The sequence below is a fragment of the Lepisma saccharinum genome, chromosome 3 (genome assembly GCF_977018435.1).
Source record: "Lepisma saccharinum chromosome 3, izLepSacc3.1, whole genome shotgun sequence".
Classification (NCBI taxonomy): domain Eukaryota; kingdom Metazoa; phylum Arthropoda; class Insecta; order Zygentoma; family Lepismatidae; genus Lepisma; species Lepisma saccharinum.
This window is the reverse complement of record NC_139231.1, coordinates 74,111,504-74,128,131: the sequence shown is the minus strand read 5'-3', so window position 1 is coordinate 74,128,131 and position 16,628 is coordinate 74,111,504. Positions and strand designations below refer to the sequence as shown.

The window sequence follows — 16,628 nt, the reverse complement described above, 5'->3', positions numbered from 1 at the left end:
ATTTATAAATTTTAATAAGTTTTTCATTTGAGCTATACCATGCTAGTCTACCGGTTTTACTTTAAAATATTCATAATTTCACATGAGATAATCAATAAACTTCAAAATATGTTTTTCTTCATAACGTTGTTGCAAAAATTAAGAAAAATAGACTCTGTGAAATTACTGTGTGGTATTTTGGTGGAATTTGGGGAATCTGGGGGGCACCCAAACTCTGCAAAGTATGGACTGGTATGTATGATTAAATTATGACTGATAATTTCTGATACCAATACATTGATGTATATACTAGGGATGGGACCAATTAATCTGTACTCTATCAGTATCAGCAGATATAAGCATATCGGTGTATCGGTAAAATTACCGATTATTTTACTGACCCCATATATTGATAAATATCTTATAGTGCAAAATTCTGCCATTTTGTTGTAATATTTATGGATAATCTCCATACTTTCTAAAAAAGTAAATGTATAAATATTCAACTTCTTTTGCACTGCAGTCACCTAGAAAAACACATTTATAGGAGATCAGTGAACATTTCAGGTTCTTAAAGGACCATTTCTAATTTTATATCAGATTGGTAGAATATTGGTTATCGGTATCTGTAAATTTTATACCTGTATTTTATCGGTATCGGCCAAAATTTCATATTGGCCCATCCCTAGTATATACATTGATACATATTGGTAGCTGCTCAGCTATAGTCACAACCAAAGCACAACTAATAATATTAATATAAAACTTGCTTGCTCTGACTGGACTTTTAATTCAGGCAACATTTCAACACATTTCACATTGCCTTTGTTGTGGCACACACAGAAGATGTACTGTGCAGAATTAATTTTAAAAAATTCAGGCTTGACCAGGACTTGAACATGGGGGTCTAGCATATCGTACCTCTACTTGGTCGACTTCATCATATGTTTCTGAGCCAACATATTCCATTGTATTAACACTGACTGAGACAGTTCTCACACAGTTAAAATCATGGAAGCCAAAAATCAATTTAAACCAGTTCTGGCCTCGTTAACTACATTGGTAGAACAAGTGAGACAGTATAAAACTGGTATGAAAACACAAATGTGAATGGAAATACATTTCTCAAAATACATCCTGCATAATTTATAGCTATGAAACTAACCTGTAACTTGTTGGCAAATATTTATGTCATTTAAACTCACTACCATTATATCCACAGACCATGATTGCCTTTAGGGAGCTTTCAGACAGAAGCAAGAAGTAACATTTGTCACTTCGAAACAAAACTCCAGAAATAAATGCAACCTTTCACAGCAAAGTGACACAAACAGCTGCACATGTAGCTTGTTGCTCAGTCTGTGCCATTTGATCAGCACGTTACGATGCCAGGGGTCCCGAGTTCGATTCCTGGCATGGGCATGGATGTTTGTGAGTGTATATTCATCATATCACTCATCCCCATCTTTGCAAATTAGCCAAAAGTGGCACAAAAAGCGATGTAAAATAAAGGAAATCAGTCAATAACGTACATTGTGTCAACTTAGTCTGTTCTTTTATGAACAGTATTTTTATTTCTGGAGAGGAACCTATTTTGGTTCAAGCAGTTTGTGTTGATGTTACTTGTCACTTTGGTGTGAAACCCATGTGTTTCATGTCACTTTCTGTCACTTCAGTCTGAAAGCTCCCTTAAAAGATAAAAATGGACATGCTACTCTATTTTCATTGTTACAATATTGTGTAATTCCCTGTAGCGCTTATTACACATAAAGAAATAATAATAATGTTATATGATTATTTCAGTCCGACAAAGTAAAGAAGCAGACCAGACTGGGAATTGAAGTTAAGAAAGAAGATAATTTGGCAGACTGGTACTCACAGGTAAATGCATGAGTATTTTAATAAGGGTTATACAGGGTGTTTAAAAAAGGTAACTGAACATGGTTTGAGTGCTGAGTTTGTTATCTTTTTGAAACACCCTGTATCTTCTTGTTTTTCATCAGTCAGTGTTTTATTTCACCATCTTTATCATTAATGGGGGGGGGGGGGGGCAGTCAGTCTAAGCAGTTAATAACTACCTCAGCATAGACTATAGTCTTACATTCTGGTGAATCCAGGGAATGGCAGAAATTGGAGGTAAAAAGGAAGTTGAAAATGGAAGGATGTCCCTGCCCCCTCTTTGAGTTTGCCTTACTGGCTAAGATGTTTATCCTCGTTTGGTAACGTGGAAAACAGTGTGTGTTTAAGTAATAACACACTAATACGATTCATCTTCACTCACTAACCTATCTTTATACACTACAGGACATTTCACTAAAAACACAATTAAAAGAGGAAGGGAAAACAAATCTTCTCACCTTCTCCCCCCCCCCCCCTTCCCATGCACACGTATTTGAACTGGATGTTGAAAATATTCTAGACACTTGATGTAAAAAGAAATTGTCGAAATGCCAAAGGAAACTCGCTTCACCATAGGATTTTTTACTTTTATATTTTTAAAAAGTCTGGATGGCCCTCTAGGCGCATCTATCTATTATCAAAATGTTCATTTAACTTTGGAAAAATACTAGGTTCGTTTCTACAAAAGTTGGGAGAAAAGTAGATAATACCTTTTTCACGAATTACTTCCCCAACGGGTCTTACAAATCCATCATATTTAGCGACTTATCTCTGAAGATGGCAACTGTGTCAACACTGCGAAAGTTCCCTCGCTGTGCCAAGCGAAAAGGGGCACGGCTGGTGTCTTATGGGCTAACCCCACCCCCTGCCACCTTCTTCCCAGCTCATGGTGGAAATGTTACTCGCTGAGACTTCTCCAACTCTCTGCACGTGTTTTAACTTGGTTAGGCCAGCTCTTGGGTGGCGCAGACTGCTGCCTCACCGAGGGTACGAAACAGCTGGCGATGCAGTGTGGAGGTTGGGGCGGTTCATATCTAGTCTGTGGTTGGGCCAGTCGTAACGTCAGCTTGACCGATTGCAAGATTCGAATCTCCTTGTCTGTAAACTATCAATGTATTAATTTAACAATACTTGGGTTATGTATGCATTTCTTCTGAGGGTAGTGCCATGGCACGGCGGCTCTCCCCCTTGAGCTGCCGCTGGTTTTGGATATGTTTTCTTGTATTTGTGACTAGTTTTGAACTTTGGTACCTAAGGGGGTTGGGGGTGGCACGGGGTATTTAGCACCTTTGGCCTGCATCTGCAAAGGCTTTTTAAAAAAATTCTCACTTTTCGAAAAACCTGTATTATATTCCAAATTGTGAAAAAATTACATCATTTACAATTCCTTCTAGAGGATTCAAGGTAATCTTTGTATTATCTATAAATTTGTTTCATGTCACTGTACATGAAGGTTCACATTATTCTGTAAAACGAATTCCAAACACACGTAATTTTTCAGAATTTGGAATATTGTAGTGCTGTTTTGAGAAGCAGCAGCATTTGCTGATGCAGGCTAAAGGACCAGCAGCAACTTTAGGTGCCAAATTGCACTAAGTTTCAGTCTAGTTTCAAACCCTGATTGAACACAGTAGTATGCATGATTCAACACAGAAGTATGTATATCATTAGAGCCACATATTTATGGTAAATAAAAGATCAAGATATTGGTATAAAAACTGAGCACATTTCAGGATCAAAGGTGGTATATAAAATGGCATTAGGGTGTTAAAATGGTGAATATAACCCTAAATTTGATTTAAAAACAACACTTACTACACAAAATAAGCATTTCCCTTCTAATAATACATTATGTAGTTGTCAGAATATTAAGTTTATTCCTGTGTAAAAAAGTCCATTTTTACTTCTTAAATATTTACAGCAGAAATAATCATTTTTCCATGATTTGCATAACTCAAAGAATAATTCAGACTTCAGAAAGTGCCGCATCAGTAAATATACTCTAAATTTCATATTTAAGCCTCGGCTGGATGTTTCTCTCAACAGCTGAAAACTGCTTCTCGTTCTGTTGACAAAATCTCCTAACATATGCCTCCAATTTCGGTGATACTCTGCAAGGCTTTTCTAGAAGGATACACGAAGGGATGTATTGAATAAAAAATCGAATTGGGATTCTAGTTTAGCGTACAAAAAATTGGAAATGCAGCATTAATTGGATGTGAAAGCAGCTTTAAATGGGGCGTTTGAAGAATTTTAAACCATCTTACGGTTTAGGTTCAACATTGTGCATCTTAGTGTCGTGAATTTAGATAGATAATTCCAAGCGTTTGCACAATATCTTCAACAGAAATTACATAATTTTATTACAAAAAATACAAGTATTTAGTTCCCACGCCTTCTAGAAGTTCGAGGATTTTCCGCTTATGGCGCTGCTGTCGCTTATGGGCAAGCAACCCTCTGAATGTGTATTCTCCCATCTGCGGCACCGGTCATGTGCCGCTCGGAGCGGAGGAGGGGGGGGGAGGGTTAAACACCGCAATTTGCAAACTTATCTTGCTTTGACATCTGGTTTATGTTTTGTCCGCGCAAAGACCTTGGAAACTCAGGGAAGTGCATCCATTCCTTCAGTGGGCGGCTACGTTCAAAATACAAGACAGACAGTCTTGCAAGTCGAGGAAGTGAATCGCCATCACTTAGTTTACACAAATTACGTCGGTTTACTAGTCTGATCCAAAACAAGAAAGCCAGTTACTTCGTTGACTTACTCTGTGATGCTCTCTCTGTGATGCTCTCCGATTTTTTTTACATATCTAGGTTATGCATCATAATGGGAATTGAAGAAAATGTAGGATGGAAGAGAGTGGTTCAGAGATTCCCATTTTCGCATTTTGACTTTTTTTTACCTAATACAATTATATTACTTATACTAAATCTTTTGCGGCGCGGTGAGACCCAAGAACTGATTTATTTTAATTTATTGAAGCTCAAAGTAAATAATAGAATAAAAATTTAAATTAACATTCATCATATTATTATTATTATGATCATCATGCGTATTATTATTATTATTATAAAACGTATAAAGCGCAAAATTTAATAGGACGACAATGCTCTGTCTGAGTTTGGTGTGAAGTAACAACATTTTAATAAATTTATTTCCAAACCATGAATTTCATCTGAAATTAATGCTCCCCGATCGCATAGTGGTAACGTCATCACCTTGTAATCAAGAGTTCCCAGGTTAGGGTCCCACTTTAAACTGTAGGTCCAATCCCAATTAGCCTATCTGTGCATAACATAGGACTTAATACAAAAATTAATGTAATATTATGTAAAAATTGACAATTTTGACTGACGTGTCGGCGTTAAATGAACCTAAAAATTAAAATACAAATTATACAAAAATAACAGAAAATTTACGAAGGGGAAAATTAAAGTTACTGGTTTGAAGATGTAGAGGCTGGGGAAAATGAGACAGGAGACACTTTCCTGGAATCCCCTTCAATTTGAACAGTGACTTGACATTGGTAACATTAACTAAGGAAGCATTCATTCATTAACTGACATTCGAGCCTATTGGACTTATGACTTTGCGGTGCATCACAGTCAGAAATCTGGTGAAATCTTAATATTTAGTTTCAAGTGGGATCCAAACCACTCCTTCGGGAGCGGCGTTCCTTCAACGGCTATTGAACCCGGGGCCCTCTGATTACAAGTAGGCCCTCCTTGGTAATGGTGCATAATATTTGAATACAATTGAATTGTATTCCTTTTCCAGCAGTTTAGCGAGTAAAATTTTAAAATTTCGTTTACACTCGAAACTAGGGCGACTTTTTTTTTCGCCTCATTTGAGCTGGAATGAGACTTGGGAGAGTCTAGAACTTGTAATACAGAAAACTCAATTTTATTTATAACTCTTTTATCTCTCTCTGTGTGTAAAACCATAGTATCTTTTTCACGATTAGGTCTTGTTCCATTTTCCCTCCTGCGTTCTTTGCTCTCTCTCCCTGGCTCTTCAGATATAGAGCATCCTTCATTTCTTGCCCTTCTCTTTCTCTCTCTCCCTCCACTTGCTCGTTCTCTATTTCGTTTTCTACCTTTTGTTTCTGTTTCTCATTCTCTCTTTCTATAGATTTCTCTGTATGCCTCTCTTTTTGTTTCTCTTCCTTCCTTTATCTCTTTATCGTTCTGTACTGTTTCTTTTCTTTGTTCCTATTCTCACTCCATCGTGAGAAATGTTTATCTTCATTTCTCTCAATCCACCCCTCCCTCTGTTATTATAGTATGTTTTGGTTGGTTTTCCACTTCCTTTTCTTCTCTTTCAGTCTGTTTTGCCTCTTTATTTCCACTGGAGGCACATGGCACAGTGGTTCGGATCCCACTTTAAACTGTAAGTCCACTCCCGATTAGCCTTTCTGTGCATAAAGTTGACATAAAACCACAAATCAATCAATCAATCTTTATTTTCACTTTCATTCTCTATCCTTTGGTTTTTAAGCATCACGCTCCAGCCTGCTTTAGCCTTCCCCCGCCCCTAGAAGTGTCGTCCTCCACTGGTACCTATTTATTTGAGGATGAGTGAACCCCAGAGCCGTTTTATGCAGAGAGAAGGCCGCAAAAATCCGACCTTACAAAACACGCCCAGGAATCTAATCTTAGTCTCCTGCAGGCCAGTGAGACGCCCAGCCGACTTTACAAAGGGAAAACTTCCCTGTTATTGTCCTTCAATACTTTCTTTTTTTCAAATCAACTTTAATCTCTATTTTCTCATTCGAAAAAGAATAGTTTCGGAGAATTAGAGATTAGAAAAAGGAATTCACCTTGGCTTTTCTGTCACTTTTGAGGCGAGGACTATTTAGGGGAGGGAGATCCAGAGGGCACTGGCATGCACCGCAGAGGGGGTGCTGAAGGATCTACAGCCCCCCCCCCCGAAATTTTTAGAAAATAAAATATTCAAATGAAGGTAGTAATAAAGTCGAAAAAACTCAAAATGGCCCCCAATAACAATTTTTGTGTTTGAATTACTTTTAAAACGAAGGTTTAAAATTTTGAGCTCATACCAAATGAAAATAAAACACCAACACTGAAATTGATTTACGGCAATGTATTCTATCATTTAACCAAATATTTAATCTCCCTCTGTTCAGTAAAGGTTAGATTCATGGCACGGAACCCGCATTCACATTCAGTTGTAGATATTGGTACAATTTCAATTGAATTCACATAATACTTGAGTGAGGTGAAAATGTGTTTTGGCTGACATGACATGTTTCCATAAAACACACGTTCTTAATCATCTAAATGCCATGTGTGTGCATTTAATAGGACTATATTAAAAAATAAACCTGTCTTCAAAGCGGCCATTCATACTGTGCAACGAAGATTGAAAACAATGCTTTCAAACGTATGGTTTTCCTAGATCGGGGACCACCTCGACTTATTTTTATAAAACACAACAAAATACTACAGATCTCAACAAGCTCTCGAAGAAGATTAAATGACCAAGCAACTCAACATACGTCAGATACACCGCCCAGTTTTAGTGTTCGATACAAGAATACTTGTGAATCACCAGAAGTCTGAAAAAATACCGAATACATGGCATTTAAAAGAGACAGTCAGGGGTGCCAATTTTAAAAAAAAAAACACTGGGTGGGCTCAAAAATTTGAATTCTCAAATCACATAAATTATTGGGTGGACTCGGGTCCCACAGACCCGTATAAATTGGTGTCACTGTACACAGTCACCATAAATTACATAACGAGATTTTTTTGTATGTAGCTATGGCGTGGTAAACTTAAATGAATCCAAATGGAAAACCATAAGTACGATATAGTTTACAAGTGGGTTCAAAATAATGATCCCAGGTTGAGATGTGTCACTCATAACTAGAAATTTGATGTTTCAAAACAAGACGGGGGGCAGAGACGTGGCGTGCATGTAGCCGCTGTTACCGCAGGTAACACCAAAATATAAAGAATTGAAGAACCTGTCTTAAAATATTATTACGTACATAAACTGCTAATATTGTCGTAAAGTAAACATTGCAGACTGACATTTTTTCTGACACCGGCAAAAGCGAAGAGGAGGACTGATCCGGTACCCTCCTCAGGCAACATGAGGAAAGGGCTCTGAGCCCACGCAAGGAAGACTTTCCGTCGCGGCAAAGACTGTTACGGCGGGAGGAGGAGGCGGGTTATTGCCATGACTGTTTAGCCGCCGCAGTTGCCGGTGATCCTTACCGGATACAGATCAGTGTTGCCATATTCAATTGACAGAAAAGAGCTAAGTCGCCTAATCGGGTCTATCTTACTCTGAAGGTGTCCAGTCACACTGGGGAACGATGGCGCAGTGGTAGCGTTGCAGCCTTATAATCAAGGGATTCCGGGTTCGATACCCGGTGGAGGCACAAGTGGTTCGGATCCAAATTTTAAACTGTCCCGATTAGCATTACTGTGCATGAAGTGGACTTAAATTGCCAAATCAAAATTTTAAAAAATCAAATCACACTGGGGGAAAAGCAAACTACCAAGTGATATTTTGTATTTACTCTAAATATCAGCAATTACGAAAGTCCTCTTTGTCCTTCTTCGACATCATGGGCGAGAAGGAGAGGAGAGGGATGGGTATGATCAAGGGGTCCGCTGTCCTTCTAAAAATGTCAACCTAAAATTCTATATTTCACACATATAATATTATTTCGGTTACAGAAATTTCTGATAATTGTTGAAAGGTCCAATTGAGATTGACATACGTTGTCGCAGGAATTAAATAATTTCGGATTGAAGCAATGTTCTTGAGATGGTAGAACTGTTTTTTGGTGAAAACATTACTTACAAGCATAATTTCCCGATTGTTATCTTAGCACGCTCTGAAGTGTCAGGTGTCCCAGGTTCGAATCCTAAGCAAGAAATGGTTATTCAATGTTCGTTGTTATTATTTTACTTACATAATTATAAAAATTAATAATTACATACACAAATAAATAATAATTTTATTTCAATAATTCACCATGCATCCTCATCGTCACGATTATCCTATAAAGCGAAAGCCTTAAAGGTAGCAAAGGACGTAAAATATACGAAATAGTAGTGGTGTCAGAAATGAGATTTCAGTGGATTTAGCGAAACATGGGAGTGGGAGTAGTTAGGAAACAGATGAAGACTACATCACTCTACATACGTCTTATTTGAAACGAAAAGTTTCGCGATTTGGGCAAATCTGGTTTCAAATGAACTAAGATGGCACCAGTAGTAGAACTGCACTTCTTGCAGGTTCCGAAGGAAATATTGGGGAAGCGCCGATGCTAAAAGGGGAAGGGGCAAGAAGGGTGCTTCACGTGTTACAAAAGTAAACAACGGTTTGTGGGAGGGACTGTGCAGTGCGAGTTTTGTGAGTGGTGTCTTTCGTCTTTATGTTGTTTTCGGGCATTGTCAATTAATTAATGGAGCTTGCTTCGAGTTCCGAGGTGGCGGGTTCATCCTATCTGAACAGTGTGTGTAATCGTGCGATAGAAGATATTTTGAAGCAATCTTCCGGTTCGTTCTTTTGCAGAAAAAATCGAAATTGTGGTGAAAGGGAGGCCAAAGCCTATTTTGAACGATTTAAAAACCAACTCGTCTGCTGGATATGACCGACATTTCAATGTTTCGTGGTATAACGACTATCCATGGTTATGTGGATGTGCGCAATTGTCGAAACTCTTTTTTTGGCCATGTACTCAATTTTCGGGTGAAAAAAAAAACGTGTGGAATTCAGGTGTGGATAACATGGACCATGACCATGACGCACCCAAAAATTCAAATTCAAATGAAAGACTTCACTTTATGACAGCATCATAGAACTTTTTTGATTTGATTTGATTGATTTTGCTTTCCTTGTGCCACTTTTGGCTAATTTGCGAAGATGGGGATGAGTGATGATATGATGAAATTGATGAATTGCAGACGTACCAGATTAATATTATATGAACTACTTGGAAGACATTGGGGGGGGGGGCATGAGGTGGGGAGGCGCCCAAGTCTCCCTTAAATGTCCTACTGATAACCGGTAACACTTTTAAAAATCCCACGCCACGCCACTGACGGGGGAAAATCCTTCCTATTGTCCCTTCAAATGTCACCCTGCATTAAAATTATTAGAAATTCGCTACTTTCAAATGACAAAACTCTGATTTTCCGTTTTATATATATATATAATATTGAGGACGAATTTTGTACCTTACAGATGAAAAATGTTCCTGCGCCACTGTTTATGCACGATCCAAGTTCACAAGTTCAGCCCCCCAAAACAAAATATATAGGAAAATATAATTATAATCTCTAATTCATCGTACACAAGTACTGAAATTAAATAATAAAAATATACGTTTTTAGTACTTGTTGTATAATCGAAGGTTATTTATTTCTGCCGAACTTATTGGAAGGCAACGATTATATTGGGAACATACGGTTGTTAAGGCCAGTGTCAAAGAAGATTTATGGAACTAACCAAGAAATTTACTTTTCGTCTACTGGATCCAACCTTCTTTTTTGTTATTCAATAAATATTCGATCCTTGATCTATTTGACATTTATTTCCCCATTTCATTTTTTTGCGATATTAACTACACCTAAATAAAGAATACGTTTTGTTATATCCCTGTTTCTACACCGTCTTTTTGCCTATTCAAGTAATAATAATAATAATACATTAATTTACATATTTAATTAATGTCATTAATCTAATGTGAATACTTTAATTTAATCATTTATGTTATTACTAATATTATTTCTGAGACTTGGTTCGGACACCCCCCCCCCCCGAAATATATTTCTTGATACGTACCTGCTTTTGACTAATCTTGATTGATTTGTTGTTTTAAGTCCACTTTATGCACAGGAAGGCTAATCGAGACTGGACCTACAGTTTAAAGTGGGATCCGAACCATTGTGCCATGTGCCTACAACGGGTATCGAACAGACTAATATTGAGTAATAGAGATCCCGAGTTCGGGGGTTATGTACAGAATGGTATTTTAACGGGAAGGGGAAGTGCTCCATCTACTTGCTAACATTTGGTTATTGTGGGGAGACTATATATGTACAATTTATAATATATCGATGCTTCAAGAGTAGTTGCAGGAAATTTTGCAAATACCTCACTCTTTACATGCATCTATCCATTTTGGACACTTATCAATATCACCAACTATTAGAGCACAGCTAATCATAATTGTGAACTGATAGCAAAACGTTTGTTTGTTAAACTTGTTTTAAGACCAATTATATTCACAGAAAGGCAAATCGGGACTGGACGTATAGTTTAAAGTGGGATCCGAGCCACTCAGTGGCGTAGCGCAGATATTTGGGCCCACCTGCAAGTAAAATATTGAGGGGCCCCATTAGTGCCAAAAAAAAATATGATGCCAGAGTGGGACGGAAGTACAATAGTTAGCTGCCCTCCCCCCTTCGTTGTACAAGAAATTAACTTTTACCTCAAATATTATGCCTTCCCATTTTTTTGTTATCGACTTATATCACTGTAGTACTTTCTTGAAACTAAATCAGGATGGGCTGAATCTCTGAAAAATAACTGGAAGAAGAATCTGGAAATATTTTCTCTACTTCAACGCAGCGACACAGCCAGGAATCACTTTTGGAGGAGGGGGAAGCTTCCAGCTGCCAAATATTTTGTTCGTGATGCTTTGTATTTTTGCTTGAAATATTTTTTATGAAGTTACATATATTACACAGATATTAAAAAATACTGTTTTGGTGGAATTGTAAAAAAATAGTAAACACTCCTCTTTCGGACTTTGAGGTGAATGTGCCTTCAGCCCCTGGTTCCTCCAGGCCAAGATTCAACGTAAGAGTCGCTCATATTAGCCTTCTAATACTGAGTGAGTAGCCCTAATATACTCAAGCAACAAACTTATCCTTCAGTAATGGGGGTTGAACCGGACATCTAGATTGTCGGTAGTAACCTATCACAAGGTAAATTTCCATCTGCTACGAAGAAATAACTGCGGACTCTAGTCTTTGAGTGATAGATAATAAAGCTGCGAAGGAACTCTATTCACTGAAAATTTATCACTCAATGAAATGCAGCTTCGAAGGACTGAGCCCATCCCAAAATAAAATAAGGTTGCCACAGGTTAGTAGACCTCAACATCATTATTCATAATTTTAACGCTGCCATTCTTTTTTCGATAGACCAGTGATCATACTTTCTTAAAGACTTTTTCATGAAACAAGAACCTTTTTATTAATAGACCATCAGTGCTCGAATTTGCATAATCATTCTCCTTCATCTACTTCATTATCTTCAAGTTGCTCCACACAAGGATCCTTCCTTCTATCCCCAACGCGAACAAGGAAATTTGCAGCTAGGAATTTTCCTTTCGAACACTGCAGATAACAAAATCGTAACACATTAGAAAATAAGAACTAGTTCGACAGAAATGTCCACAAAATGCCAAATTGTAAGAAATATGAACTTACAAAATTACACAAAATAATGGTCACATTCAACTCATAAGTTGTATACCCTGCGTGGCAGAGGATGGAATAATGGTCTTTACAGCAAAGGGATAATTTACTATGGGTCCCACCTTTAACTGAGGTTTTCAGCCCCTTTGAAGTAAAACAAGTGTAGACAATGTGGGAAATTCATTTCAGCTCTTATTTCAATATGAAAAGAATTGGGCCCCTCCTTGAAAATATTTGGTGGGAAGTTACATTTTAAATATCACGTGTAAAACTAAAAGGTTACGAATTAACAATTTTGATGTTTGTTGTAAAATAAGGATAGACTGGTTGAGCAACTGAATATTTCTACTGGATTCCTAACTGTAGACAATTGACACGCTACACTACGTTTACGACAAACTGCGTAGATACAAAGGTATGAGATGAGGGATATTTTCCTATCGATTGACATCTGCGAGCAAGTAAGTTAATTCTGCATTTCGGAGGGGGGGCCCATATGACAAGTTACCGGGGCCCCTCTGGCTGAGATAATACGTCACTGCTTGTTATCGCAGACGTCGTATATGATGTTACTGGAAACCAGATTTCTGTTTCGTAAATCTATTTTTTTTATAAGCGACACTATCTGTGGAATTTCTGCGATTATATAAAAAAATCAAGAGCACATTGTGGGGCCCCTACACCTCGCCCCCTTCGTATTTTACTACATAATCTATGTTAGTTGGCCATTTTACTGTAACTTAATGAATGTACCGACGGAAACAAAAAGAAACATGCAGCTTCACAGTGCATAGGCTGGTGATCTCAAAGGACGATGTGTAAGCTTTTTTTCAACTAAGGAAAGGAAAACAGTTATTCTTCAGGGTTCCGGAACATCTGTCAATGGCCAGTGGGTACGACCATTCCATTCTCCCCCTCCCTGCAAGATCGTAAAAGCAGCGAGGTAACGATGGTAAGAATATGGGAGGTTTGTGGCTGGGAAGAAGGAGAATTTCTTGAAAGCGACGTCAGCGCCTCCCTCGTGTTCCCTTGGTACTGTTGTTAGAACGGAACTAACGACACCCTAGAAATTTGGTTTTCTTTCAACATCCAGCCGAGGCTTAAGAATTTATTTCACATTTTGCAGTTCATTTCGAATCATTTCGTGACAAAACTTGGCAGGAAAATGCACGTCACACCTTTCAGAAACATGAAAAATGAACATTACAGCATGTTATTTCACATTTCATGTTTCCGTGAAAAACAAAATATGCATTCCTCTATATATCATCATTTGGAGGTGTAAGAACCATCATATTTTATTCTGTTGATTTTTTTAAAAAAATTGAACCATATTAATACAGAGATATGAAACATTTTCATATCATTGCTGAAGGTTTAATAAATCCACAAGTGAAAACGATCATTTTTCCACTTAGTAGAGTTTACCCTCATTCATCTCGCATACAACAGCTTGGATATTTTCCCCAAATGTATGCAGGATAGGGAACTATATATTGTATATGGTTTTATTGTATACTCTGTCTGGACCTTTATCATTAGAACCATTAGATTGTGTGTGTTTTCATTTGTGCAGGTGATTACAAAGGGTGAGCTGATAGAGTATCATGATGTCAGTGGATGCTACATACTAAGGCCATGGGCATACTCCATCTGGGAATCCATTCAAGGCTGGTTTGATGCTGAAATCAAGAAACTTGGTGTCCAGAACTGCTACTTCCCGATATTTGTCTCCCGCCGTGTTCTTGAAAGAGAGAAGACACACATTGCTGACTTCTCCCCAGAGGTTTGTACCTTTTAGTATTTTGGTGGAGACTGTAAATTTACCATTGTTAATGCCTTTCTGGGAAACACAAAATTTCCTTAACATACTACTTTGGAATTTCGTTTTAATGATTCCATAACAATGGCAATTTCTCCTTACCAAACATATTAAATGACCTGCACCGAGGCCGTCCGATCTAAGGTGTCAGGCTTCGGGCTCGACTACGTGATGCATGCTGGTTCGAGTCTCAAGGGTGAACCGTAACAACTTTTCTCCTGAGATTTTGATCAGTGTATGGGACCAGTGGCTACACACTATCATGAGGAAAATGGGGAGCTATGAATGAGTAGCGTAGCCTAGTAATGGAAACCAACAACAACGATGGGGGTTCATCATGCTGACCACATGTTACCCAGTAACCGCTGAGGCATGTGGGAGTGAGGCCGGCAGTTGGTAGGTAGGCCTTGGCCCACAAACGCCATTGTACCATTATTATTATTAGCGTCCAAGACTTTATGTCCTATAAAACTGTAAAATATGTATGTAATTATGTCATATAAATTGAAAAATATGTTGTTAAAAATTTAAAATATGTCAGAAAAATGCAGAAAAACTCTCACATTTCCGTTTCACAATGCATGCCGCAGAACTTACTGTTCATGGCATTCTATTCACTTTCACTGTTACACAGTGATATGTTCCTAGCTCAAAGACAAGTGATATTGAAACTCCCATATCTGATTGCCAATAGAGTGGGGGCTGTAATGTAATGTATGTAACTCTTACTTTTGACTGATTATTGTGAAAAGTGAAAATAGGTAAAGAAATGAGAACAATTGAAACTTGTTTACTTCCCTTCCTGTCCAGTAGTTCTCATGACCACAACATTGACGGAGAAGGTTTTTCCTCAATAATGTTCACATGGTTATAAATTGTTGGCAGGATAAAAAGTGTGGGGGGGGGGGGTGTTATTGTTTTGTACTAGTTGGTAAGAAAAGATGGCATCTGCTTTTAATTTCTTCATCCGTAATTTTCTTATCCTGCTACTGTTGTGCTAAGCGTATGAAGAATAAATTATAAAATAACCAATTATATACAAGACAATTACGAAATTATACAGAAATATGTCTTATTACGAGAATATTGAAAGCTGCAAAATTGGTAAAGTGTGTCAAAATATTCCTTATCAATTTCGTCTATGGCTGATTTTCATCAGATATGTAACAATCTGATCCCAGTATTCAATCCAATGCCAAATAAAAAATATGTTATTACATAAAGTCCCAGCCCCTAGTTGTTATTATTATTTTATACATATTAGATATGAAAAATTGAGAATTTTTTGTAAAAGGTAATTGTATTTTGTAACTGATTAGAATTACTATTTTATCAATATGTTGTGGTCAGTTTTTCTCCTTTACTTGAAACAAAAGCATGTTCATATTATTTTGGAGGGAAAAGTTGGTTGAAGCATCAACTCTCTACGTGAGCATATCATTGTGAATAACACACATTCATCATCACTATTAATCTAATGAGGTAGGAAAGGGATTCAAATTAAGCAAGCATGTAATACTATATATACTAATTAGGGAAGTGTGGGAATTACAAAAAGAAATGTGTGTGAAGTTTATCAAATATATTAATTTGTTATAATGTTTATTTTCCTTATTAATCAGATTGGTTAAAAATCTTTAAATACTGGACTGTTGAGTTCGGCAGGTCATCTTACTGTCATGCGAGAAAGTGGAGTTCAATCTTTGGGTAGATGATCTAACAGCTCTGCGACCCACCTAGCCTCTTGTCAGTGGGTGTTGTTCTTTTATAACCTTGCAGTCGGAGCATGATCTTGATCATATTTCTTTCACTATGGTATGGTTCAAGAGTGCGTGGACCCACAACCAGAAAATGGAAATCATACTTTGACTGTAAGATTCAACTTCTAAACCTTTGCCTTTTCTCCTTTTTGTATTCATCTTTGTTTTTGATAATTAATACAGTATTCTTTCCAGAAGCAGCCTTGGATAGACATCTGACCCCATGTTTTTGCTTGGGACAAAGTAAAAAAAATGTCTCGAAGGACCTTGGCCATAAAGTTACTCGCACCTTAAGGTCTCCGGTCCCTCTGACAAGTAAAGGGTCACTTAGGGTGAAACAAGTTGCCCGGTAATGCATATATTTTTGGAAAGTACTCATCTTAACTAAGGTGCAGGTGAAGTATTAGGGGCAATGTTTGGAGTGAATCACTAATGCTTGAACGTCAGTTGGTGACTGATTTTAGGATCTTCTCCTACACTCCCATGTTAACTTTGAGACCCCTTATCTCCTTAACCTCCGACCCAATGCCCCTAATACTTCACCTGAACCTTAGTTAAGATGAGTACTTTCCAAAAATATATGCATTTCCGGGCAACTTGTTTCACCCTAAGTGACCCTTTACTTGTGAGCCACATGAATTTTGACAGGGGCAAATTTAAGCTAGAAAGTATTGCTAGGAAGAATACCTGGCAGGATG

The 16,628-nt window shown here is 37.6% G+C and overlaps 1 protein-coding gene across 1 annotated transcript in view; it reads left to right on the top strand.

Moving 5' to 3' along the window:
* Positions 1–16,628, top strand: part of GluProRS (Glutamyl-prolyl-tRNA synthetase) — a 162,211-nt gene that overhangs the window by 112,787 nt on the left and 32,796 nt on the right. Inside the window, exons 20-21 of the mRNA XM_083118804.1 lie at positions 1,783–1,860; positions 13,925–14,134. Coding sequence (XP_082974930.1) covers positions 1,783–1,860; positions 13,925–14,134 — 288 coding nt within the window. The remainder of the gene's footprint in view (positions 1–1,782; positions 1,861–13,924; positions 14,135–16,628) is intronic.